The 27,949-nt window shown below is 38.2% G+C and overlaps 2 protein-coding genes across 2 annotated transcripts in view; both read right to left on the bottom strand.

Moving 5' to 3' along the window:
* The window catches only part of LOC145460230 (mast/stem cell growth factor receptor kita-like), a 54,406-nt gene extending 33,981 nt beyond the window's left edge, over window positions 1-20,425 (bottom strand). Inside the window, exons 1-4 of the mRNA XM_081444977.1 lie at window positions 20,022-20,425; window positions 19,762-19,863; window positions 13,057-13,147; window positions 5,856-6,419 (exon numbers count right to left, since the gene is read on the bottom strand). Of these exons, the coding sequence (XP_081301103.1) occupies window positions 5,856-6,419; window positions 13,057-13,132 (640 nt within the window). The 5' untranslated portion in view covers window positions 13,133-13,147; window positions 19,762-19,863; window positions 20,022-20,425. The remainder of the gene's footprint in view (window positions 1-5,855; window positions 6,420-13,056; window positions 13,148-19,761; window positions 19,864-20,021) is intronic.
* Window positions 20,426-21,116: 691 nt separating this feature from the next.
* On the bottom strand, window positions 21,117-26,087 carry LOC145460215 (DELTA-actitoxin-Afr1e-like). Its single transcript, XM_081444957.1, has 5 exons — window positions 26,046-26,087; window positions 25,777-25,882; window positions 24,929-25,028; window positions 23,378-23,572; window positions 21,117-22,281 (listed from the first exon to the last, which is right to left on the bottom strand). The coding sequence occupies exons 2-5, from the start codon at window positions 25,873-25,875 to the stop codon at window positions 21,944-21,946; spliced, it is 732 nt and encodes a 243-aa protein (XP_081301083.1). The 5' UTR covers window positions 25,876-25,882; window positions 26,046-26,087; the 3' UTR covers window positions 21,117-21,943.
* Between the last annotated feature and the right edge of the window lie 1,862 nt (window positions 26,088-27,949).

Below are 27,949 nucleotides of genomic sequence, written 5' to 3'. Positions count from 1 at the left end.
ATCTACAAGTAAGTGTTATAAAAATACGGTCCACTAGGTCAATAAAGCTGGCTGAACACAATTTTCACGCATGCTCTTACGCTTGTAAGCAGTGAAAAGTTTATTTGCTCAACATCTGCGCTTAAATGCTATTTTTCTTCATATTTGAAGTGTATTGTGTTTGTGTATTGTGCATTGACGGTTTTAGTCCTTAATTAGAAAGATATGTTAGGAAATGTAACAATTCAAAGAACCCAAAAATTCTCAGATGTTTCTTTGAACTCAGTTAAATGCAGCTCAAGTGTAGTAAGTAAAAAAATTGCGATTAAATGTGGAATAGCTTTCTCAGAACTACACCTACATGTAGTATTTCTCAAGAAAAGCTCAGTAGGAATTTCATGAAATTTTGCAAGAAAATATTTTAGGGAATAAGTAACTGGAGTATTGAAAAAAGAAACAAACTTCATTAAACAGAAGAAATTCTAGATATTCTGGGTATCCTTCAAAAAGTGATATTTAAAAATCTCTTTGTTAACCCTCTTTGTTAACCCATTGACTCCCAGAGCTTTTTGCCAAAAATGCATTTTTTGGACGTTTTGGAGAGTTTCAGGCTGGATATGGGCCAAATTAGCTCCAATCTACTCAAAAAGGCATTTGCAACATGACAGCATGCCTTTCTTTCCACTAGTGTCTTGTTCTACGACATTTTTGCTCGGGCATGTGCAGAAATCGAAATTTTGAGATCTATGTCTTAGGCTTTTCGATTTTTAAAATTTTTTTTTTTGCCTTTCCTTTTTCTCCTTTTCTTTCTGGTTTGCTGCAGTGATTGACCCTCTACTGGGCTTGCTTCCAGTTCAAAATATTCTGAGAAAGCATCATTGAGACGGGCAATTTTTACCATGGAGAAGCCACGTGTAGTCGCAGGAAATTTTGCTCTGAGTTTTTCACTCAACTTTTTGAGCATTTTCGTGCATATTTCTGGCTCCATTGAGCCGATCACTCTGATCTGGGTATCATTGGAAAGATCTTGCCCTCCTGCAGAAGTTGAGCATAGATGATGCCCTTTTTGGTCAGAGGTGATGATATCAGAAGTGGAACAAAGGCCAAGGCTCGTCACGGGCGGTTACCGGCGGCACAGGAGTCAATGGGTTAAACTACCGCAAATTTCTGAAATTAACAAGCCTCGTTACTTTCAGAATTAGCAGCATTTGGGGCTCATTTCTTTTGGGGGGGTCATTTCTTTTGAGGGGTCGTTGCTTACAAGGAGCAAAAAATGTTATATACAGTCTGCAGGACTGAGCTCTTTTTACCAAATAAAAGATGGAAATTGGCTAAAAAACAATTCTTAAATGAGACACAATTCTTCATTCCAGTTAAGGCCTATGTTGCTGCCACATGGATGGACCCTTCATGTCTATACTGTGTTGTCAGTGGTCAGTAAGAATCGAAAGCTAGTCATACTGTAAACTGTTTCTACTTCATGCAATGTTTCGTTAGTCTGTTGTATTGATGTCTCAGGACATCATGGTCGAGTTTTCAACCTAGAGTAAATTTGACAAAACATTCCTTTTAATACACTCCACTTGAGAATGATAGTTATGTTTGCTATGGTACGTTCCTGTTAGTTGATGAACATTCTTTACCCACTCTAGAACTTTTCCTGCAGATGTAATATAATGCTGACTGGTAACAACAGAGGTTGTAGAGCTGACTTTGTGGATGGCTAAACACCACTGGGTCATGAAATTGCCAAAATTCTCAACTTTTTGCATGTTGGTCTTTTCCAAGTGAACAATGTTGTCACAGGAGGACTGGAGAGTTGTATCTGAGAGAAATACAAGGCCTTGTTTACTGGTACGGGTGATGGTCTTTTGAAGGGATACAAGCTTAAACTCTATAACCATGAGTCTGTGAAGCCTGTAGCGCGGCCTGTACACAGAATACTGTTTGGGTTATCCGAGAAGGTGGACCACATGGGTCTTCCGGATGGACCTCACCTTTGGTGGTTGTTCCTAAAGGTAATGGAGATGTAAGGATGTGCATGGACATGCATCGTGCGAATGAAGCAATCATCTGTGCAAGACAACTGATTCCAACAGTGGAGCTTCTACATGATTTAAACAGCAGAACTGTGTTCAGCAAAATTGATCTCAAGTGGGGTTTCCACTGGATTCTACTCAGCAAGTGCAGTCGAGACATCACTACTTTCGTAACACACCATGGTCTTTATTTTTACAAGCAGCTGACGTTTGGTGCAATGTCGGCACCAAAGAAATACCAGCAAATTGTCAGAGATGTGTTGATGAGGAGTTGCGCTGGAGTTGCAAACATTGCGGATGATCTACTTATTCATGGCAAGGGCACAGAGGAACAAGACTGATGTCTTCATGCAGTGTTGGATAAGCTGAGTGAGGTGGGATTGACAGTAAACAAGTTTCAACTGTCAAGGCACACGTTTTTTGGTCGTGAACTGACCAGCGACGGCTTTAACCCAAGTGAGAAGGTTGCTGCCACAAGGAATGCATGACCTCCTAAGGATGCAAATCAGGTATGCTCTTTTATGGGTCTAGTTCAGTATTCAGCAAAGTTCATGCCAGCTGTAGCATCCATAGCCATGTCCATTCAAGAGTTGACCAGAACGGGTGCCACTATAAGTGGGGCCAAGAACAACAAACAGCTTTTCAGGAACTGAAGAGTCTTATCACTCTGGCCAAGACAGTGGCCTAGTTCAGGGTTGACTGTAGGACAAGAATCGTTGCAGATGTCTCCCCAGTGGGTTTAGGTGCAGTTCTTACCCAAGAACAAGGAGGGACATGGAGGGCTGTCTCATATGCATCTAGACACTTGACTGAGTGGGGAGGTGACACAGGCAGATGGAGAAATAGGGGTTGGCTTTGGTTTGGGCTTACGAGTGATTGAGCATTTATCGATCCAGAAGAAGCTTTGAGCTGGAAACAGATCACAAACCCTTGGAATGAATCTATTCATGCACGTCAAAGCCTTGTGCGCAAATTCAGAGATGGGTGTTGCAATTACAAGGGTATGACGTTTTTTTATTAATTTTGCAATAACACAAGGGAAACAATATCTTTAGACTACTTACAGCACTATACTCTACTTACATTATAGTGCTCTAATTATTCACACTATTCAAAGGGTATGACTTCAAAGTTGTGCACCAGCCTGGGAAGACAAACATTGCTGATGCTCTAACCGCTTTGAATTCTGTGAAACAATTGGATGTTACAAGGAGCATGATTTTGTCGTTGTAGAGAGTCGTTGTAGAGAGCTTCGTGCCTGTAGCATTATCACTGTAGAATGAAGAGGCATCTTACAATGATGAGGAACTATGCTTAGTAGTGAAGAACTGTGTGAGATCTGGGAGCTGGGAACAGTGTATGATTCCTTCATTTGCACATGTCAAGTATGAAATTATGCACCTACACAATGTATGGTGAGCTTTTGCTTCATGATACAAGGATAGTGGTGCAGAAGATCTTGTGAGACAAGGCAGTAAGACTGTCACATGAGGGTCATCAGGGTGTAGTGAAGACAAAGTATCTGGTTCAAAGTAAGGTGTGGTGGCAAGTGATGGACAAAGATGTAGAGAATGTGTGCAAGGTTAATTTGCCATGGCTGTCAATTTATTTCAAGCTGTGACCCACCTGATCCGACATCTCATGTTTTGCCTCCATGTGCTCCCTTGGCAAGACTACAATGCAGATTTGTTAGGACCCCTACACACAGGAGAAAGTATTTTGGTGGTGGTCGATTATTACTGCAGCAGATTCCTGGAGGTTGCTATTTGAAGTCTACCAGAAGTACCAGATTATAGAGGAAATCACTCTTATGTTTGCCAGATTTTGCGTACCATTTTCTCTGAGGACAGATAACGGTCCCCAGTTTCGACCAGAGAATTTTAGTCATTTCCACAAGCACATGGCATTGAGCATCGAAGGATGATACCACTCAGTGTGGCCTCAAGCTAATGCCCAGGTCGAATGCCAGAACCATTCATGGTCCAAGCCTCTTTGAATTGCTTATCCACATGTAGAAGGGTGCAAAGCCTGAGTCCATACAGATTAGTAGTTCGAAAAACATCTGTTCTTTAATACATCTTTCTTTGTTTACTATCTGAGTTACTTGCTCATTGCCAAGATTTTTTACAATTCATTAGTAGATGGCGTGTAAGCCGATTCAATGACAACAGTTGCGCAAGCAAACCCATTTGTAATCTGTAAAACCAATTTACTGCAGGAAAAAAAAGTAAAGTAACATGTTATTTGCCGGTCGGTCCGTATAGTGAAAAACTGTGACCTCTGGCTTGAAAATGCTTGAAAATGCTGCCCAGCATTTTCAAGACCTCAGTCACAGTTTTTCACTATATGGACCTCCCAGCCGACAAATAACATATAATTATTTATTGCTTAGAAGTTAAGAGAGTCTTAAAAGATTCAGATACTTTGTTTTGGACACTTAAGGCATTAATCCTTTGAAAACTTTGTTTTGTTGTGAGAAACATTAACTGAGACTTCCATAGTGTGTTAAGCATTGGCATAAACTTTGAGTTCTTTTTCCTTTATTTTTGCCTGTAAAAAAAAAGAGGGAATTAAGTGTCGTAACTAATTCTACATGCAAGGAATGTACAATAGCCAATCACATAAGATGTCCATTGCTCAGTAGTTATGTAAGCAAGGCATAATATATGCACGTTGTATGAAAATAACATGTAATGGAGTGTATTAAAGTATGGATTATATTATTCACTGTGACTCTAAAGCTGCCACAGAGTCTGCAGCATATTTGGGCAGTTTACTATTTTTGTGACAAATTTACAATTTGACAAGTTTTAATGTCACATACTCAGGGAAGTTTTGGCTGTGGATATGAACTTTTTGGTCTCTTTCATAGCAATTAAATTAAAGGAAGAAATAAATGCAACAGTGTGGTTTGGAAACAGAAGATGATATAAATTTTTTGAATCAAGCTAGGGGAAATGCCAAAAGATATACAGTCACAATAGCATTCTTGTATCACGTTAACAATGTTAGAATGCATGTGCATGACATGTCTTGGTTCTACCACAAGGAAAAGCACTTGACATGAGTGTGTGATTTTGTATGAAATGTACCTTCCACCTAATATGAATTTGACACTGATGTTAACTATACTGCACGTGCATATATTGATAGCAAATATTGGTTTTGTTTCAATTTAAAGGGAAAAGTACCACAAGGAGAGCAGTACCTCTCTCTGCCCAGGGGCATGCTGTTCAAAGCCTGAGCTGGCCCAGGATTAACAAGAATTTTGATTTCAGTCAGTTTTGTATTTTTTATAAGGTTTTCTATTTATATTGTTTGTCCTGAAGTCAGTTTTGAGCTTGAGTAATCTCAAACTACACAAAACATAAGAATTAGTTTAAAACATATTTATACGCCAAGGAATGTTGATACATTGTACTTCTGTTAACTTTGAATCCGGGGTTAGTATTAACCAGCTTGCCAACAACCAAGCCCAGGCGAATAAAATAATGCACGCTGGCAAATTTAATACTCCTAGTCACTCCATGCTGCAGAAACCAAGAAAAACTCTATGCTGATGGGCCACTTGGCTCGTATCATAAATAGACTTTACCTTTTCTTATTTTAATAAGTAAATGTAGCTTGGGAAAGGTGGCAGAGGAGCTCAATTATTGAGTGGGGATATTGGAAGCTCTGGGAATAGCCTGCAAGCAGTCGTACATTTGGATCACAGAAGTCATGCAAGTGGTGAAGCCTCAATAAGTTGGCAAGTTCAAGCAAGCTTGCAACATGAGATTACTCACTGAAACTAGTCCAGATAAAATTAAACCATTCTAAACTAAGAACGTCACCAACCTTGGCAAATAGATAACTCCATCGCTTCTGCAACATGGATTAAATCTTCGAATAAATGTGCAGTGTATACATATCTTTCATTTCCAGCCATCTCAAGCAACTCAGTTCTATCAGAATTCCATCCAACACCTATAGCAAATATGGTGGTTCCTGTAATTCTTAGAGCTTGTGATGGTCCCTCAACGTCATCATGTGCCTTTCCATCTGTAATGATAATACAAACATTGGGTACATCTTCCCTGTCTTGGTGTGGCGTATATATTTCATTCTTGACTCGTTCGAGAGCTTTTCCGGTGCTTGTTCCGCCAGAGGGATATTTAATGTCATCAATGGCTTTGAAGATCTCTTCATGGCTGAAGAAAGTACCCAAACCAAACACCATTTTAACATACACTGACGAAGAGTAGATAACTGCAGCTACATGGGTTCTGTTAAAGTCTACACTAAATCCTTCAATCACCTTTTTCACAAAGGTCTTCATCATGCCAAAGTTTCCTGCTCCAGCCTGCCTAATACTTCCACTGCCATCAATCACAAATACCAAATCAAAGTCTTTGTCACATACTGTTGAGGTAAAATATAACAACCTGAGTTTGATGGCTATACAGTGTTACTCTCATTCTCAATTTCAATTGACACCATGCACTTAGGCACTTAACAACCATTCATAGCTACTGACTTAGCTTTATGCATCTAGACAGCTACCCAGGTCTAGATGCATAATTATGTGAAGCACTGACTGGCTGACTGTTCTATTGTATTATAAGGGGTACATCTAGTTGTATGCATACAGAACCTAAGTTAAGATTATGCTCAACATTTTACCCTGAGGCTTAAAGGCCGTCTGAGGACTCTTCACATATGCCTAATGACCTAAGGCTGGCTCAATTACCAGGAGAAATTTTGTTGTCTGTTCATATGGGAAATTTCAGCCCGGTCGACCAGTATGAAATTCAAGAAACAAAACCATACTGGAACATAAACTTGTATGTTCATGGCTATATATACTTGACTCTGAAGATGACTTCAGCTCAGGTTGTTGAAACGTCAGTCACCAACAACAGTTCTTTTCAGAACTACACTCACCCGGACGATCACACTATACGAACTGCTATATATACTATTATCTACTTAACAAATAGATTCCATGTTGCCGTGTGTCTGTTCAGTAATAGATCACAGAAGACTTCAAACTGTGGTAAGAACATCAGTGACACACTCGACTATTGCCTCATGTGCCACTTTTTTGTTCTTACCACATTTTGACGTCATCTGTGATCTATTACTGAACAGACGCACGGCAACATGGAATCTATTTGTTTTATAAATTATAATAACGAAACAAACTACTACAGATAAAGCTTTCTTTATTTCAAAATCTTTCAACATAACTCGAAAGCCGGCCTTTGCCCACTGTGGTGAACACGAAAAAAGCCATTTGACGTAATCTATTGTCTATACAAATTAGAGCAATCTCATTGGTTGCTATGCGTAGCAAAGAATTTTGATTGGTCCAGGAAAATCACGCCACTGTCAAACTTGACTTGAGCGTCGCTTCTCGTGGAATGAAAACTTACAGCGAAAGCAAAATTGAACTGCGAAATCTACAAATCTTAAAGAAAATGCCGGATAAGTCAAGTCAGTTTTTGACATCAGAGCAGCCCTGTGAGGCGAAAAGCTTGGATGTTGCTTTGAATATTGCAGGAGTTGAAAAACTATGCTCGGAAAACTTGTGGTTGCGGTTAACCTGGAGGCCATTCAATTTGAGTTTTGAATGAAAGGAACGTTAGTGATGGTGGAAATTTGTGTCCTCTGTGGTTGGTGATTCTCAAATCAGTGTGAAATAGTGTCAGAGACACCTTTTAGCTACGCTACAGTTGGCCATGAGCTGTAGTGAGCTATACTTTGCTCGCTGCTGTGCCCAGAAACAGACTGGAACATTCGCATTGGAAAGCAAGGTTGTGTGTTTATTTTAACTGATTTTAAGAAGTGGTTTTGATGTTTTATTCCAGACAATCACTGTGTCACCAATTATTTGGGACTGAGAAAAGTTTTAAATAAATTAATCTCATAAACATTTTGTTTATTGGGTTTGTTAAATTCGAGACAAAGCATTGGTCTCGGCTTACCATGACCAATTTTGTGTTTGGTTTAGTCTCGCTTGACTGCTGACTGAGACTGCTCGAGTATTTTTTCCGAGCCATTTTCTAAAACAGAAACGGCTTTATCTTTCTTCTTCCTGCTAGACTATGCTTCTGGTACCTGTTCAATGCCTGGACAAGACTTTCTTGTACCTTATCTTTTGCCCAGTCATGTAAAATATTATCTAAATTCTAAAAACTTTCCACCATTTTAAAACACATAGGGAAAAACTTTGAAATGATGACGTCAATCGTGCGTCTGTCCTCTAATAGATCATAGGCGAGAACCAATCGAAATGCGAGAATAACTTGGGTTATTATATAATACTATATACCATATACTACTATTCGAAAATGCCAATAAGTGGCCGTAATTTTGTTATCAAGCACATACTGCTACGCTACCCACTATCTATCACTGAATAGATAGTGAGTAGCGAAGCCAATCAGAGAACAGCATTCGTGATACAATGCTAGTAGATTTATACTAATTTGCATTAGTTTGTGTCCCCTTATTAGTATGGGTCTCTCCCAGGCTACATTGTTTGACACCTTAAGGTGGCTCGAAACAGTTTCCAGCATTTTCCAAGATGTTGATTTTGATGGTTCATTATTACCTCTCTGTATCTGCTGATGCCAAAATCATAGTATCCAAAAATCTGCCCAATCATTGGTGAACAGGTTGCTGTCTATTTTGTGGCACAATAGGTTACCATAGCAACAATATGACCTGCTAAAAACACCCTTAATGTTATCTTTAAGCGCTTCTAATCAAAAACGAGTTCAGCGACCCCTTTTTAGTGTAGATTGAACTATTGGGATGGTTTTGGGGGCTGCCTGCCGCTAAGACGCTAAGGTGCTATGGTGCTATGGTGCTAAGGTGCAAACTTTAGTGTTTCTTTAATCAATTAATTTCAATTAATTAATTAGTCTAGAGGCAAGGAAGTGGTGGGGGTGAGGTGGGAAAGGTACTTGTGCACCCTACATAAAACATGTTCCATCTACGTCGGTTAGGTGTGAACATCACAAAGCTATATATTTGTTTCAAGTAACCCCTTGTTCTCCTTGTGGTACTATTCTCTTTGGAACAAAACCAATTTGTTCTAAACGCATGCACAGAATATTTAGCATTTGTTTCTACATATTAGGTGGGGGATAAATTGCATACAGGATAACACATAAATGTTGAGCGGTTTTCCTTATTGTAGAACCCAACATGTAAGAGGCAGGCGTTCTAACATCGTTAGTGTTATATACTTTGTTTCCACCCGGTTTTGCATATGTCATGTGATGCCAGGTAGTGCCACTTGTCCCTTTTTAGTGCAAAAGTGAAATGTATCTTTTAGAATTACCCACAGCTCAGTTCAACAAATATCTTCTGCTGTTTTCAAACTACAATGGTAGTTTGTCAGGGTTTAAATAAAGAAGGGAAATGTATAGCTTCTCCTTAGCGGCTTGTTAATTTCTTGCCTTAATTGCGTCTGTAAAAGAGACCAAAAGGTTCCCAAGTGGCTTTAATATTCTGCAAATTGTAAATTTGTGACAAAAGAAACCAGGAAAGTGCTCAAATATTGCTGCAGACTCCGTGGCACCTGATGAAAGCCTAAATTAATTTAATCAGTCTTTGAGGAGACTCGTTCACCGATGCAGGATAATATCGGCCAAGTAACGAGCTGTTTACCCTCAATACTTCTCTTTAAAACATTTCTCAGTTGTATCAATCAATATTGTTGTGTATTAATTTGAATGAATTATTTTATTGTTAACAACAAAGGTGGAAACAGAAAAAGAAAGTGGTATTCTGTGACTATCTGATAATTAAATTAGTTTTTATTCATTGGTGACAAGAAAATTTACATTTTGAGAAAACACAAAATCATTCTTCTTCCATTTCTTTGTCAGATAATTATTCAACTTTCTTTCATTTATCCCAAAAAACAAGCACATTTTCCATGTGTTTTGGAGAAAACAAGGGTTTTATGTTACATACCTTTGCGAGGAAAACAAAAGTATCAAGTTACAAAGTTGGTGCAAAGAGCTAAATTGTCACGTTTGTTCAACGTATAATTGAATTTAAAATGAACGAAAATCATTGCAAAACACGAGTAAAATTTAAAAGCTGTCGTGACAAACAGTAATTGTAAGTAATTTTTGGACCTTGAATGAAAATGCAGACTTGAAACACACACTGCTGAGAGGAAAAGCCCTAGCAGACTACCAAGGTAGGTACAAACCGGAAGAGAACCGAGAAGGGTTGAGTACTTATGGGACTACCGTGCACCCTGCACTATCTGAGATTGTCTCACTGGTTTATTATCAAATTGTGATAAGCATGAAAAAGATGCAACTTTTTGCAACATTCAAAAAAATTCTCTTGTATGGGTTCACAGCCACCTTAAATTTTTGAAAATTTAAGGTAACTCTGCACCCACACTACAGAATTGATTTAAACTTTGCAAAAAGTTGCATGTTATCATCCCAATTCGATAATAAAAATGGGGTCACTGAACTCATTTTTGAGTTATACATGTAAATGCTTAAAGCTAAAATTTAGGGTGTTTTTAGCAGGTCATATTATTGCTATGGTAACCTGTTATGTAAAACTGATAACTGCAACCTGTTTACCAACGATTGGGTATTTGTACGATACCATTAATGTAGTATCACTTAGGAAATAGTGGTAGTATTCATCCTCCAAAGTATCGCTGTTAGAATAGTGCTGGAAACCATTGCCAACCTCCTTAATATAAAAGCTTAAAGTTTATGATTACCTCTGAAGTGGAAAGACATGCAAAAAAAAATGCCATTTCGGCCACTTTAGTCAAAACAGTTTCGTCCCAGTCACCCAGGCTGAAGTGTTCATATGGGAAAATGTTCATCCCAGTTATCAAGATCTTGGTCACTAAAACCAAGCTCTTGGTAATCGGGCCTGAGCCCGGCTTCTCATATGAATACATGGAAATTTGTACGAAGAAAAGAGTGATGAAGCAGGATCTTGGAATCAAAGCCAGCCCGATTCACTGGGCTCATATGAAGAGGCCCTCACTTCGACAAAATGTTTGTGTTGCATGACTGGAACTCAGAAGGCATTCCTAGGCAATCATTGCCACCCCATTGCGGAGGAGGATCGGTACATAACCGCAGACTAGTTTGATATCCACTACCACATGTCATAGTGCACCTGCCCCAGGCTCCCCAGGATGACCAACTAACATCAACTAAAATAATTATTTAATTAAAATTTTATGGAGATTAAAAAACACATTGAAGAAAATTCTAATGCAATGAATGCAGTTCGTAATTTCACTCAACAAGTCACCTAAAAATGATCAAAACGAAAAATTATGTCAAATAATAAAGAGGGAAGATTAAGGAATCTACACTGAACTGTCGTGAACCACATATCTATCTGTAGACAAAACCTGTGGAGATAGTGACTCTTAAATCTTGTTTTTTTCACATTTTTTTTGTTACTAAAAATGAAATCAAGCGGAAAAATCTGTTTCCATCTCAACTTGCTTACTTTCTGTCTGAAGTCAGCATTTCCTTAATCTATATTTATCACAGTTCCCGTTTTTGCAGAGAGGAACTAAGAGAAGACTAAGGCAAATGGTGAGCCAAAATCACGGCAAATTAGAAAGTTTTCAACAATTATTTTCAAATTGCAATTTGATCAATTTTTTTTTTTTTTTTTTTTTTAGAGGTCCTTTGGGTGATGAAGATTCAAGCGAGAGAGTAGAAGAACTTTAAGGTTATGGGTACTTTAAATGACATTTCTGTCACTTTGTTCAGTCTTTTATCTGCTAATCAAACTGTTCCTCATTTAATTTCTTTCTGTGCTCATTGCTGTTATTGTTTCCTTTTTCTTTATGACCGTGCTTTTCTCTTTTTTTTTAAAAAAAACATAAGTGAAAAAAAATAGGAGAGTAAATGGAATACTAGGTCTCTGATGAGCAGTTTGTGCTCTTGCAGGCACTGCACTTTAAATAAACTAAAGCAAAACATGCCCCCAAAAATTACGCTTACATGTATGTTTACCATATTTGTAGAGCATGGTACATGTATAATGGCTCATATACCATGATGGCTAAGCCAATGAAAACTCTCGAATTGCATCATCCAATGATGTAGTTTTTCATGTGCGATACCATGTTGACCCCTTAAATTTGTTGGACCAGGTGTATGATTTAAACATCTTCTGATCTTCCTCAGAAGTCTTAGGCAATCTTTGGAAATCTTCAGAAAAAATTAATGATCAAAAACAACAACTAGTGTGGCCTTTGTACAACTTTTTGAGAATCTTTGGAATGTGGTCAGAAAATCGTCAGAAACATTGTTATGTAGTCTAATGATGTAATATACAAAAATCATAGCACAGTGAAACCTGTATTAAGTGGAGTACCCCATAATAAGCGGACACAATCTATTAAATAGACACCAGCTTCAGTCCCAAAATTTTCTTCTTACATTTACTGTAAAATAAACCTGCAGTCAGTGGACACCCCTGTTAAGCGGACATGGACACCAATTTTAAGCCATTAATTTTTTTTTTTTTGCACAAAACCTCCAATAAGCAGACACTTCAAGGGCTATTTTCTTCTAAAAGTTCAGCTCAGACTCCTTTAACGTTGTTGAGCGACGTCAATTTAAAGCTAAATAGATTATACCAGAATGATACATTGACTAACTGGGCATTGTGCTATGAGCAGTCTTTGATCTTATACTGTGTTACACTGAGTTACTAAAGGGTTAATAATTAACTCTTATTGCACAATATATAGGAACCTGCTTAGAGTGGACACCCTGTATTAAGCGGACACTAGTGAGGATCCCAAGGGTGTCCTCTTAATACAGGTTTCACTGTACATGGTTGGTTGTGGATATGCAAATTCTCCTCTCACATGCAACTTTATATCTCACGAGTGTGAGCAGCAAACTCGCAAGATAGCTAGATGGACATTTGAAATTCCATATCTAAAAATTCCATTACTATGCACAGCCATGTGTTATTCTCTAGATCCTATGCTAAATACACACTTAAATGTCTCACATGTGCTTACCTGCTGATGAAACAGAAAATCCATGTAAGAAAACCATGAGGACTGCAAGTAGCTGACGCATCTCAACATTTCCCATGAAGAATCACTATGACTAAACATCAATATTAATATTACAGTCATTTTTTTTATCGTTTATTTTATTGATACAAACATATTACAATATTGCAACAATTAAATACAGTCATGTAAATTCACTACAGTATTAAAACTCAAACACAAGCAGTAACAAAGAAGACAGCAGCCGTGAACTGAACATGTGAAGAATTAGGAATTGTAAGGTGTTGCTATTAAGAAATATTGTTGAGATCTGCTTATACAGGGTAGTTGTACTCCTACAGAAGTGAACAAAAAAATATCAAGCAACAATTGTGTAAGAACTGTGATGCTTTTAACATGAATGAACTGAAAAGAAATTTAAGTAACCTTTAAAGTACAACCAGGTGAGTGTGATAAAATTATTACGTATACTAAACAGTCTAGAATTCATTGCACAGCTTACCCATTGCCCACCAGACAACGAAAAATAGCAAAGAAGCAATAGTAATTCTGCTGGCCAATAGATAATTAAAAGCTCCTGAAATCACTGTATTACTCAACATTGCAGGTGCATATATCGTTTTACATTTCTGGGTCAAGGTATTATGTGACTGCGATATATACTGTACACTGTGGGACATTGTTTAAAACACCTAAGCAAACTTGCACACAAAATGAGGTCGGAGTGTTTTTGGCAAACTCCACTTTTGACCAAAAGTCGCTCACACCTTTTTCCACTGAATCCTTCAACTGAAATGACAGCTAAAAAGAATAGTCACTGACGGCAATTTCGATCTTGGTGAGTTATACTCTAGAAAAATGGGTGGAAAGTCTTCTAGTGGAGTAAAAACAGAGAGAAATTTCACTCCAAAGTTTAATGTTAGAGTAAGTCTAATGTAGGGTTAGGGATTCCATTGTAGTTTGTTTAGGCAACTAGAAACAGTCACCACGGTTTGACTTCACTAATAAATAGCCAAGTTCGTTAGTTCTACAGAACTGTGGAAAAAAAAGAAAAAAAACAGGACTCTTACACCATGTTCAGTCAGCTCATAAACATTGAATTTCAAACTAGCTTGCCAAACTAGAGTAGCCAAATCGAATACAACAATCAATGTTGGTGACTGTACCAAATAGTCAAAACGAAGGCCCTATAAATAGGGCTGACAGATTAAAAGATTTATCCTTCTGCAAAACATATGGGTCCCATATACTTGTGCATATCTGCTGATCCCAGAAGTTCAAAACACTACAAATCAGGCTGCTTTGAAATAAAATCAACCTGGATCACAGATCTGTTACCATCGATCGCTACTTGTTGGCCATTATCTGTGGGACTCTCTGTGTCAATAAATTTAAACTAAGTTTACTAAGCCATGAAAAGTTCACGAGAGTGATTGCAATGCATGCTGAGAAGGGTCTCTTCACCTCACATGCAAGAAAATGTGGCAGTTGATGCAAGACACATAAAATAAGAAATTCAATTAGAACTCGCTTTCCAAACTTTGACGCTGGCAATGCTTGGCAAATGGGCCACAACTCATGAGAGGGTTTTTTTCTTGAGCAAGAACTGTACTCAGGGCTCAACAAAAAACCCCATCCGCTCGTCCAGGACAAGTACATTTTCCTTTCAGGCAAGTAACTCTCTCTTCTCACTTGCCCCATGGACGAGAACCCAGGCAAGCTGTCTGCCAATTAAATTTTTGATATTAACAAATTTTGAAACAAGTAAATGTTAGGCACATGGGTAAAGTAAGAGTATTTAGATGAAATTATAGCATTATTTTTTTGATTGCGTGATGCCTGTTCATAGCTCAGAAATGCTTACCCAGCACATGATCAAAATCCCCCTTCTTTCTGCAACTAAAACTAGCCCATTTCAGCATGAAAACGCCATGTTTATTTCTTAAAAATAATTTCAGCAATTTTTTGCGAGCATTTACCAGTTTCACCTAAAACCAACTTGACATATTTGTATCACAGCTGTAGAGGCTGTATGCAGAAAGAAGCTTGCCATATATTTCTACCACAAAAACGAAGCCCTCTCCAGCAACTAAATCCCTGTGTCAATCGTGGGTGAAACATACAAGTTTTCTGGTAGAAGCATGAGCCTATTTGGGTGCCGCTGGGCAAAATAAAAAGTATTTTTAATACTGTTAAAAAGAAATTGATTAGGAAGTCATCAAAAAAACCTTTCAGACTGAGTGTGACTGGATTTGGACGGAAAATAGTTTTTCATTCAAATAAACACATTTTCACTTAACTGAAACTATTTTTCAACCACCCAAATGAAAAAAAAATAATAAAAAATAAAAAAAATGTGCTAGCCAGCTGTCTTTACAAATTCAACTCTGGGCATGTTTTAAAACTGAAGAGAAGCCAGATTGTTTTTTACTCTACTTGTTTTTAATTTTATGCGCTTCTCTTCAAAATGATTTTTTTGGAGTTGGGCAAGATGCAGTTTTAATAACGCTTGAGGAGTCAAACACAACCTTTGATGGATTGAAAACATTGATTTGTGGATTTTTGAAGATACCCAGCATGTAATTCAGGAAATAGCAAGCAAGTACACAAACCTGAAAGTGATAAAACTAAGAAGATTACAAGCAAGGCAGATGGGTTTACGTCATTCAAACATGCCAGTGAGTGACTTCCATTTTTGAGTTCATGAATTACCGGTACTAATAAGTTTGAAGATCTGGGCTAGCATGGAAATGCCCTAGGCAAGCAAAATTTGAGACTTACTTGCCTAAAGGGCAAGCTAGAATTCAATTTTTTTTTCGAGCCCTGTGTAGTGACCACTCTTAGACTCTGCTGCCTAGGTCAACCTGATGCCGATAACTTGATTGTATCTTCATTTGGAAATTAGGGAACATGCTTAATTGCTTCTTTAAAACATGTTGACTTACGGGTTTATCAAAGCTTTATGATACCTCTCAAACACCAGGCAGGTATACAAGGTACTTCAAGAGAATGCTTATTAAAATATTAGTTGACAGAGACTTCTAAAGCATCACATCTCTTTTCTTTTTGATGGCATTTCCTTTGATGCTCAATCAATCCCACCTGTTGTGACATTTCATGTCACAATAACCCGTGCAAACAATTTGTTTCCCACATTCCTGCTCTATATGCTAATTTTCCTTTGACTTGGTAGCTTCTGGTAATGAAGATCTGCTGATTCATTGCATAAAGCCCAACTGGCTAAATTGGTCGTATTATGTAGTTCTTCAAAAGAGACAGGATCGCTCTGAGACTTGACACATACATATATTATTAAAAAAAAAAATCATATTTGACCACAATTTAGGAATAATGAAATAAGCGTTCCCTTGATTAAGCCCCCCCTGTCCCCTCCCGCCCCCCCCCCCCCAGCCATCTTCTCCTGAATTTGAAATAAGCACCCTGGGTGTTAATTCGAGGATTCACAGTATTCAAGTCACTCCCTACCAAACAGAAAATGTAAATTGTGTTAGAATTTGAGTACAACTCTTTGTGTGCGCAGATTACTGACAACTTAAGGTTGTGCGGCTTTCTTAATTTCCATGTAATTTTACCAAATGCAGACAAATATACATTAATCAAACAACTTAATGGATAAAATCGCTCCTCAAAACAAAAAATGGAAGACTATTGGGGAAGAAGAACGGGATTATGAGGATGGATGTAGATAGATTACTCTAAGTCAAATTTGATTTTGACAGGCTGACAAGAGAAGAAAAATCCCATTTTCACTGGTGAAATTCTGACAGAAGTAAATTATAACTACGTGTGATGATCGAATAGTATCCCATGGTGCAATTTGCTACGTACGTGACGCAACATCGAAGTTATCATGGATTTCAGCGTGGAATAACGTGGTTTTCTCCGCGGTCTATTTCTTATTTTTATTGCAGTAAAAGGTTAGAAAAGTGCAGTATTTAAATCTTTGACGCGATTATAATGATTTGCAAATGTTTAAGAGCGCGGCCTTATTATAGTATTCTTGTCATTGATCGTGTTATGTGACTATTTGCATCACAAAGTGTTCGTTGACCCGTAACAAGGTCGTGAATATTCGCTTTTCTTTGCACAGTATGTTGATGTCTTCGATTTTTGGGCATCACGCCACAAAATATAGACATAATGATGATTTTTGGCAAAGAAGTACCAAGGAGTACCCACATTTTTGTGACCTTTCAAACGATCGAACTGGACTGAAATTTCGTAACATACCAGTGCAATTACCAGTGTTGCGTGTGTGAATGTCTGCTTTTAAAAGTCTCAGTTCATTTGGCACTTTATTCCCGAGCTTGGTCACCTTTTAGAGTCAAAATGATTATTTTCGAAGGTGTTTTGGTTACTGTTCTTTCCGAAACTGCAAAATGCTCAGCAGTGATAACTAGCCTTAATAACGGAGTGTTTAACTTCGTAAATTTCAATAGTTCAATGGAGCCGTAATCAAGAGATGTCATGCAACAAACGGCACAACATGGAACAAGCCTGCTAAGAAGCGAACAAGAAATGTCAAAAGAAAAATCAGAAAACCCCTGAACTTCTCTTCGGAGAATGTACCTGTTGTAACTTATTCGTATCAGCACAGGGCTTCTTACCCCAGCGAATAATTCATCTGTAGGCGAATTCACAACAACCACAGGAACGAGAGCTCTTCTTCGTTCGTCTATGCTTTCCACATAGCTTTTATGTATTTCTCGACAGACCAACGAAACACAAGTAAAACCTTTCACTGTAACGGCAAAATTCTCCTTTGAAACGCATTGAATATAAACTTACTCGGTACTCTTAAAAGCAGAAGCCACGGAATCCAGACAAGTGTGAAAGCACGCCATGGCTTCATCCTGAGAGCGTGGAATGAATGATGACGTCACGTACGCAGTGATAATATAAGCCTAAACCAGATACATCATGGGATACTATTCGATTGTCGTCTGTGTATTATCCAAATACACCGATTCCAGAAAAAACCGGAAGTGGCAACAAAACGAGGCCTAACAGCCCTTGCGGTAAACCTTCAAAGCAACATGGTGAATGAAGAAAGGCCAATCTCTCTTCTGATGATATTCCCTGGTGTCAGTGTGAGCGAAAAACAGATTGAAAAATTTACACTCAGCCAATTGAAATTCTGGCTTAAAAGTTGCCGTATAAATCAAAGGGGCAAAATAAAGGAACTTTTGGATGTGTATGTTTTCCATCCTTCGATTGTCTCGATCTCTAATAAAATGCACAAAAACAACCTGTTCTCACCAGTTTCAATAAGTGTACTCAGTTTAAAATCACTTGGCAAGAAGTGCTCGGAACAACAAAAATTATTTCCTACCAAGGTAAAATAGGCATCTCCCCTTTTCATAAGTATCTCCCACTTTTTTCTTCTTTGTTTATCTGGCTTGTCCGAAGGAAACTCAGTCGTGGATATGATAAATCAAGTTGGTTTTTGCTTCGATTATTAGAGTTTGCAGCCGCACAACACTAAGTGTTGTGTCTTGTGTCCAACTCTTAAATTCCTTTTCCTTACCACATTTATGTCAGACAAGCAGCTCTTACCTAAACATACATTCAAATTTTTTCATTCCGGTTTTTTCTGGAATCGGTGTATTATGCTGTACATGAGAGCTTTCAAAAATAATATTTGTGCTACTGCTATCCCTGTGATTACCTGTTTTAACAATATTCTTTTGGCCATAAAGTGTTTCAGTCTCCAAAATGTATTGGTTGAATGCTGTGAGACAAACTTCCCATATTATCTGAAGATCAATTCCCAACATTAGGCAAATGTGCATTTAAATTGCTAAGTGTTTTTCAAATGTCATATTTTAAACAGCCCATTAAAGCTAATGTTTTTGCCAAATACAATGAGAAAGCTTCACACAAGCTGTTCTTTTTTTGATGCAATACTATTAAGCACTTCGCCCTCCAAAGCTATCAAGAAAAAGACCAGCTGGATTTGCATCATCTGGAACCACATGGTGTAAATTTTAATTTTCAGCCCTAGAATTCTAATTTTGACTCAAAGCTCAACGTGTAAGCCTAATAATTATTTCATTACTTAAATTTGTTCTTTGCCACAACCATAAAAAAATCCAGATACAAACACATCCCACTAGAAATTCCAAGTGGTGGAGAAAAAGTCTCAACCCATTTTTTTTAAGGATCATTCATTAATAAGAGGTAATGACAGCAAAAAGTGTTAGACGAAATTAAATGAAGGAGCCAGCCTTGAACAAAATGCAAGGGGGAGAGCTTGCAAAACTACAGTTATTTTGCCAGATAGGAGAGAGAGAGAGAGAGGATCTTGAAATAAAAGTTGTTTTTAAATTATCTCTCATGCCATTATAATTATTGAATACTATTATAATAATTATTATCCACACATGTAATACTTTTTGAAAGCATAACATAAAAGTGGAATTCCAGTGGGGTCAAACCAAAAAAAAACCATCTTAACTAGCCGCAATGAACAAATGTTCTACAGCATACCAAAAATAGCCGTCCCGTTTATTGCCCATCCCCACCCCCACCCCCACCCCCCTGCCCCTTACAACCGGGATGTTTATGTAAACATTATCCACGGGGATGAGATTGCTCGCCATTTGTCGGGCTCAAAATACTAATTCCCGGGGTGTTATGGAGGAGGGCGAGTACGTAGAATTATTAGTGCATAATGTTTGCACTCACTTGTTAGTTCTTGTTAGTTGATCGATTTCTTTGTCCTGCGACCCATTTGCTTGTAATCTCCTCCACCATGCTCGGCGATCTGTAAGCATCTTTGAAACCATTCTTCAATGAAAAAAGACCGACATTCAGAAACAACACTTCAGAAACAAAGAAAATCCATTAAAACAAAAAGGAAAAACCATTTCTTTTAATTAAACACAAGAAGAAAACAACACATTACGGCACATAAGCAAAGCTCTACGCATGTGACTCATGTGTACCTTGGAAGGTCGAGGTGTGTTCCTTGTTGATACATTGAAATTGCTTCCGTTCTGAGCTGGTTCACTTTACCATTTGCAAAGTTCACGTGCATTTCAAAAATGCCCATCGTACCGCAGCCGACAAAAATCAGGGAACAAAGAACTGATTAACTGTCTTTGTGGAGAAGGCGAGCTTCGGCAAAAGCAATCAGTGTTTCGCCGAGTAGGACTGGCACTACAATAAGGACAGTTCCGGTTCCCCAGCGAACCGGAAGTATCGCAACTTGTCCAAGAAATGCTAAATGAGAAAATCGAGCCTGAAATTTGCGAAATTTTTAGGATATTTTAAGAATAAACCTGACGCTGAGATTTTGAAAAGCATATAATTCTGTGCGTTGAAAATTTGTAAATACAGAACAGTTACCGTATAGCGTATATATCGGACTGGCTCCCGACATCCAGACACCAAATACATTCGAAAACAGAAATGTCATACGCTGTAATCCAAGAATAAACACAAGTTTTTAAGCTTTTAACCTTTTTTCTGACGTCAGAAAAAATGATAATATTCAACATTGGCCGGAAAAAAATTGTTCTTATAAAAGAAGTGTATAGCACGATTCATTCGAGCCGAAGCTTCCTTAACCAAAATCCTGACCAAAATTTAAAACTAGTTGTGCTTGTAAAACAGCTAATTACAGTTTCTTTTCTCAAATACGTATAATTGCTAAGTCCAGTATATGGTGGGATGTATTATAAGTCTATTCTTGACTGAAATTCCATGGTACATATATACGGATTATTGACCAAAAGCGAGGTCAAAATAGCTGGATTGTAGTGTTTATGGGTCGAGATCCACAAATAAATCCGCAAAAACAGAAAGAGGCCTTAAAATATGCTGATACACTGAGGGGAAAATGCTTTGCTCGTGAAAGGCTGCTCACTTGGAGCCGTTATATTTCTTGCTAAGGCAGATCGCTTTATTTTCATTTATTGAATGACTAGCTCCGTGTGCGGGTAAGAGGAATCAAATCCATCGCTTTGATTGGCTACCCGAGAGAGCAAGAATTTTTTTCCCGCTCGGGATAACCCGCTGTGTCTCGCAAGAAAATAGTGTTCTTTTTCCATATAATAAATCGTTTATTTACTAAGCTTGTAAGGTGAAGATGACTAGATATTTTTGGCTGCAACAAGTCATTAGACTAAAACAATCGAGGAGTCCTGAGTTCAGAGTGGTGAGCCCATTGATGAAAAGTTAGGAGGGAAAAAGGAGCTTTGATTTCAGATTCAACTACAGACCAAAAAAACAAAAACACACATGTGGACTTAAGACTACGGATCATAAAGTACTTAAAAGGCTTTCAAAGGGACTAAAGAAATTCTTAGGGTTGAAAGAAACCAGAGGTTTTTGGCGTGAATTTCAGTATCGATGAACAATGAAATGTCACTCAGATCATCGGCCCAGGGAGATTAAAAATACGTATATATCAAGTTAGTTTGCATTTGGTTCAATGAATTTGTTTTTCGGAAAAATCCTGCTCGGAGCCATTCTACTCGTGATAGTTTAGCTCCGTGTTGTAAAAAGCGTTTTTGTTGGAGTTTAAACTTCCTGCAAACTGAGAGTTTAGAGGGGTTTAAAGAAGAAAGCCATCGGCATTAAAAGAGCTGCTCCCCTGACTAAATCCATTGAGCTTATCGGTGTAAGCTCATTTGTGAAAAACAATGAAACAGTTTCTTTTCTCCCACACGTTTATTTGTCATTTCAACTCTTCAATACTAAGTCCCACAGATTTTCACTTACAAGTCGTTCATACACTCGGTCAGTGGTTACCGTGCTAAACATCAGCCTCTCACTAAAGTTACTTCAAAATACGGCTTGTTACTCCTTAACATCGGCTATGCGAGCAAGTTGTGCAAGCATGCTTGATTTACATGCCAGTTGCTCATTCTTTAAGGACATGAATCTCCAAGGTAGCTTTACCAGAGTTGGACATAGAACCACGAAATTTCAGACCAGAACCGAGGGATCTTTCATGCCAACCATTTGCCTTGAAGGGGTTTGCGTCATAATACAAATCGTAGTACTGATCATAGTTGGCCCTTTGGTTTCCAGGGTACAGCTTAGCATTCCACCAGTTTTGGTAAAAGTTATAATCAAACGGAACAGAGAACAACACAGCAAGTGTTTTGTCGATGCTTGGAATGTAGTAGGCCACGACTCCGACAACTCCCGTTGCGACTGGTCCAGACGTCTTGCGAGGCCCGTAAACTACGGCATACGCTGTGGAAAATAGAAAAAAAAAAAAAAAAAAACAATAAAAGAAACAGACAATCAATCAATCAACAATTATTAAACTTGGTTATCGCAAAATATCGTGGTTTGCCAGTGGTGAGCAGATGAATTATTTGCCAAAGGCGAAGGCTGAGGCAAATAATTGATCTGCGAGACACTGTATAATCACGATACTTTGCGATAATCGAGTTCAATAATTGTTTTATCATTCGATGACCAAGTTACTTTTCATATTATTTTTTAAAGCACTCTCTGACAACTCAAGGAAGCGATTCGCCATTTTTCACAAGAGAGACCGGTTACAATTACGCATCAGCAGATTATTATTTGTAGGCAGTTATTTACAGGTCACGTGGTGGGCTCTCAGCCAATGAAATGAAAGAAAAAATGCATCGAATGATAAGTATTTTTATTTTATACGAAGACGAGTTAGGATGTTTGTCTGTTCGAACAAATAGACTTTAAACTTTGGAGTTCAAGAAAATATAACCTTAGAGAAGATATCTGTGCACGTCTTCTGGAAGCCACATACACACTTAATTGATGTACAGTGCCCATAAGCGTACACGAAATTTCGTAGCATTAGAATAGATGTTAAGCATTTCAAGTCAAAATCACGACAGAACGTTTCAGTTAAAAACATGCTTTTCATCGTCAAGTCAAAGACGTTTACGACTTTGTAATCTTGAATACTCAAAACGTTGTGTCTTGCTTTTAAAATGTTTATCATAAGTTTAAATAGAAAATTAATAGTAAGACGTCTTAACGAAAAACTCTGTACTGGGTGACTTGTTTTGGTCTGCGCTTTATTGACAACGGTTTTTATTTCCTTCTTAGTTATGAATCTCGGCTCTTTTTAAGAGACGCCAATACTGAAAAATGGGGATATCACTTGGACAATTATATCACAAAGCAAGCATGGCGTGAAAAGGCGAGGGATACTTGTGCAAGAATCTTATCAGAAAAAGCAAATTGATGCCGGCTGACAGGGTGGAACGGTCGTGTTGGTCAAATTGTGTTGTAAAGTTCAAGCCTGATCACTACTATACTAGCGAGTTTCTGTAAATACTAAATTCACTTTTACCATTATCAACAGAGTAAGGCAAGTTTTCATCCGCAGTGCCAGAAAAGAAGTAGAAAGAACCCTGCTGCCAGCCAAGTCCACTTTGGTTGTCAACTCCAACGGCGCATTTGCGTTTCACGTTAGCGAGAACATTTAGAACTTCTTTCAACAGATCGATTGTAAGCTTGGCACCTTCAATAACAGTTCCTGCGGCAACTGAAATTAAATAAGCAAGTTAGTAGGATCTCGACAAAATCTTTGCACGGTTTGTATCAATCGAAATCTTGTCAAAAAGCTTCCCCAAAGTGGTACCGATCTAGGGAAGCATATAAAAGACTTGATAAAAGCAAAATTAAGACTTGTTAAAATACTTGTTGCTCGTAAGCCCACATAACGTTATCCAGTGGATAAGTGTGAACAAAACAAACCACGCTATGCACTGAATGGTGGTTATTTATTCGGAGGATAGCGTTATCTATCTGTCGAACAACCCGTTCCTGGCCCTTTCTCAGTCGCGCAACGTTAAGTTCTCTCGTTACGCTCCCTGCCGTTGGGTGGCAGAGAGAGGGCTAGTTACTCGTGTAATGAGAAACTAGCCGGGGGGGGGGGGGGTTGCCTGCGAACGCAGTCGTATTTCCGGCTGCCGCTTGTCTCCGCCGAAAAATAATGTCTGCGAACCCGAGCCAGGAAACGATTTCTGTGACGTAATGGCTTTTGTTTCTCTTTGGCCAATCAGATTCCATGATACAATGAAACTCGAGTGCTCCTCGCTGCGAATACCTCGCGCAGTAGTTCTGGGGTTACTTGAGCTAAACTGTGATTAGCTTAAAATTACTACGTCACAGAAATCGTTTCCTGGCTCGGGTTCGCAGACGTTATTTTTCGGCGGAGACAAGCGACAGCCGGAAATACGTTTGCGTTCGCAGGCTAGGGAGGGGGGGGGGGGTGACTCCCAATATCAACGATATGGGTATGGTTTGCAGGCAGTTTAGCTTTGGATGGGTTTAGAAATCAGACAGTTTTGGTGTAGAATAGGGTATGATTTACCCGACAAGTGGTCAGTGCATAAATAATTTAGTGTAGGACACGGTTCTTTACCCGGGTTCGATATTAGAATTCGAAATTGAAACTCGAAAGTGAGTTTGTAAGATATTGGTTTAGTTAACGCATGTTGGGCTATGATAGTGACAAAGTTTCTGCACGAAAAATAGCTAGTCTGCGATAGGGTAGGGGTTTTTAGTGCCTAGTCTAATCATGGACTAGCATAGGGTGAGGGTTTCAATGTTCCAGGGGCACACCCCTTCCTAATGACTTAGAGAGTACTCACTCCAGGCAAATTAGGTATTGTCAGACTACTTCCTAAACTATCAGCTCATGATTTTCACGAGTGGCGGTAAACCTTTGTCATCTTTAGAGGACAACTTCTGGAAAGTTTTAACACTTTTTTGTACAGTATTGTGCCGTGCCGTATCCATTTTTTTTTTGAGCTCGATTCTAATTCGGTTTATAACTATGGAGACAATTCATTTCATGTGTTAGGCCATTAATTACCATTTACCAAAGATCATTTACCTTTACGCTTGGACTTTTCGCTGTCTTGGTCTTCCAAGTCCTTTGGCTCCTGCAGTTTAGATTCAGCGTTGTGAGATCGCTTCAAAAAGACCTCCAGTTCCTATGTAGCAAGAAGGAAATCAGTCATCTCATTCACGGTTGGTTTAATTTTTTTTCTTCATTTGTAAGCCACTTTTAGAGCTACCTTCACTGCAGCATCAATACCATGGCCGAATATCGTTCTGGAAATTTGGATGCCATAGCTTCACCTTCAAATACATTTATACCATGCCATAGAAAATACAGCCAATCACAATACAGCAGAGGCGTTGCATATTCGACAGCATTACATCAACGTTCCTACCATGCACCTAAACGCTCGCGTGCAAAGTGATAAAATACAAGGGACTCGTGGGATATTCTATGATATTCAATCGAAAGCGTTGGATAACTAGAACATGTATGCTATCTTTAAACTGGTTGTGATTAAACTCAACAAGAAGCTAAATCTCACAAGCTTTCAACATTCGATCACTTACTACATTCAGGGGCCAAATATTGGGAAGTTATATTTAAAAAAAAAAAATGAAATAAATCAATTGTGGCCGTTACAATTTGACTTTCTTGTAAAAGTGTTTATGAAGGTCTCAGCATGTCAGATTCTAAAATTGCACTTTGCGATTTGTTAGTCAATTTTCCTGTGCTTTAGGTTAATTTACAGTTTCAATGCTCGTGCAAAAATTCGAATTTCATTCATGGCGTAAAACGGACCATGAATGCTATGGTCGACAATTTAGGGTTGCAAACCATTTAGGGTTGCAAACAGAGATTTTATCAAAGGCAATAGCAGAAGTCAATTCTTTTTTTACCTCTCCATCTGGATTCTTTGCCTTGATCACAGATCCAAAGGTAGTAGTAGTAACCGAGACGATTAACAGCAAGGAGAAGATAAAACTGAGGTGGTCCATGTTCAACCTAGAAAACAATAATAAGAACACAGAACATTCATTATTCCCAATGACAAGCAGTTCAACAGCAGAACGTTGCTTCAACAACGATTTCGGTTAATGTTGGAAACAAACTGATGATTGTTAAAGAGGCAGTTTAAAGATAGAAAATACGAAAAAATAAAACTGACTTATTGTTTTCCACGCTGTATATGTATCTATTTCTGCGTAACCTGATAAGCCTCTATGTGAAATCTTTCTGAACAGGTTGTTTTATACCCTGAAATCTTGCTGTACCCACGAGAGTTATTTTTTTTTATTTCATCGCCTTTTTTTGCTTTGTCTTTGTTTGTATTTTAGTCAAAATATTTCTTGGCGCTTTCTTTCTTTCTTTGCGTACCTTTTCCGTGCAGATTAAATGTAGATTAGTTTCTTCGCGTCGTGTTATGTAATCGCTTATTGTTAATTGCGTAACCTCATCATGTCTATTCTTTTTGCTCAAAATTCCGTATATAGCGTTGTAGTTTTTTTTAATTTGTATTCAGTCATTGTTATCCCGGCCTGCCTTACAGATCTTGCTTCTAATCACGTCTTCCTTGCTATGTTTTGCTGTTTTCTTCGTATTCAATTGTGGTATTTTCAGTTTATTTTAGTTTAAGTTCGTATTTATTAATTCTGTATCTTTATTTTGTGTTTTACATGTTTCAAGTGAATAGTTTGAATCGTTAGGATTAAAGACGAATTCAGACTGTACTGGAGTGTTGTTTACACCCGCCTTACGGTCACCTTGTTGTTACCGCTACTTCTCTGTCCCAGGGAAACGCCCATACATTTTCTTCTAAGAAAAACCTGTTAATGCGGCCACCCCGTTAATACGGCCAACGGCCACATTCTGAAATCCCAACCTGGATAATCCTGTTTAATTTTACCCCATTTATACGGCCATTGGACCCAGTCATGTTCATCTTTCCTTCGTTAATATTTTATGTAGTGAGTGAAGTTTAATTTTTTACAAAGTGTATCTGCATTCTGGATGCATATAAAAGAACAGCTGTCTAGAAGTGCAATTGCTATATCTCTGTTAAGATTTCGCTCAATTCAGACCGATCATGAAATTTGACCCTACCCCGTTAATGTGGCCAAATTTTCATGGCCCGTTGCAATTGGTGACCGTGCTTATGGGGTTCCGTTATAAGCAATGTCAATTAGAAAAATTTGGATGGCTTCGATATTTTGTGGTCTTCGTGTTAGAATGTTTCGCCATTCTTGCCTTCTTTCCTCTTTGCTGCACGTGATTGGTTCTAAAACTGAAAATGATATCACGGCACTGAAATGAAATCTTTTATTTCTTGCCATTTGCACATGTCAGAGAACTTTTACTGTACACAAGTTCATCTTTACGAGCTATTTAAGGTAAAAGGAAAAAGAAGCCTAAAACTAGACTGGTTCATAAAAATGTCGTGACATAGGCTTAGCATGGGAGTTGCAGGCTCCTAGTAATGGGCTCCTGATTTTAAGTGAATATTTCAGTGAATTTTGGATTGAAGTCGCAGAAAGCCGAAGCAAAGAGATATTTTTCGTTGAAAAATAGCGAGAAATATTTCTCACAACACCGATTTTATTTTGAGTAAACTGGATATTGATGAAATAATTCAGTTCCTTGATATGTTGCTATCCCTGATATTTTTGTTGGTTATTTCAAAAGAAACGATTGTCACCATTGCACCGGGAAGATCAATTTTATGCCAGTGTACTTTACCTTCAAGAACCAAACCATTCTAATTTAGAGAGCGAAAATTCTTTCAGGTGTATCTTAAATTTCTTAAAATTACTATTATTATGACGAATTTCCAGTTTTTCTCTTTCGTCGAAATTGATTACATTGGAGAAACAGGGCAGGAGTACAAACAACGCCAGACGCCTTGACGAATTGCGCTAATTTTTCGCCTTGGCAAGCTTAAGCCGCACGTACTAAAGGTACAATTTTAATTTTTTTTAACAGCTTGACACGCGCACGCTTTTACCTATCTGTTAAGGACGTTCGCGCGTAATTCAGCATGGTCTCCAGGACTTTTAGGTTAAAACATCAAAGATA

The sequence above is a fragment of the Orbicella franksi genome, chromosome 11 (assembly GCF_964199315.1).
Source record: "Orbicella franksi chromosome 11, jaOrbFran1.1, whole genome shotgun sequence".
Taxonomy (NCBI): domain Eukaryota; kingdom Metazoa; phylum Cnidaria; class Anthozoa; order Scleractinia; family Merulinidae; genus Orbicella; species Orbicella franksi.
The sequence above is the reverse complement of the archived record's forward strand: the minus strand, read 5'-3'. Positions and strand labels throughout refer to the sequence as shown.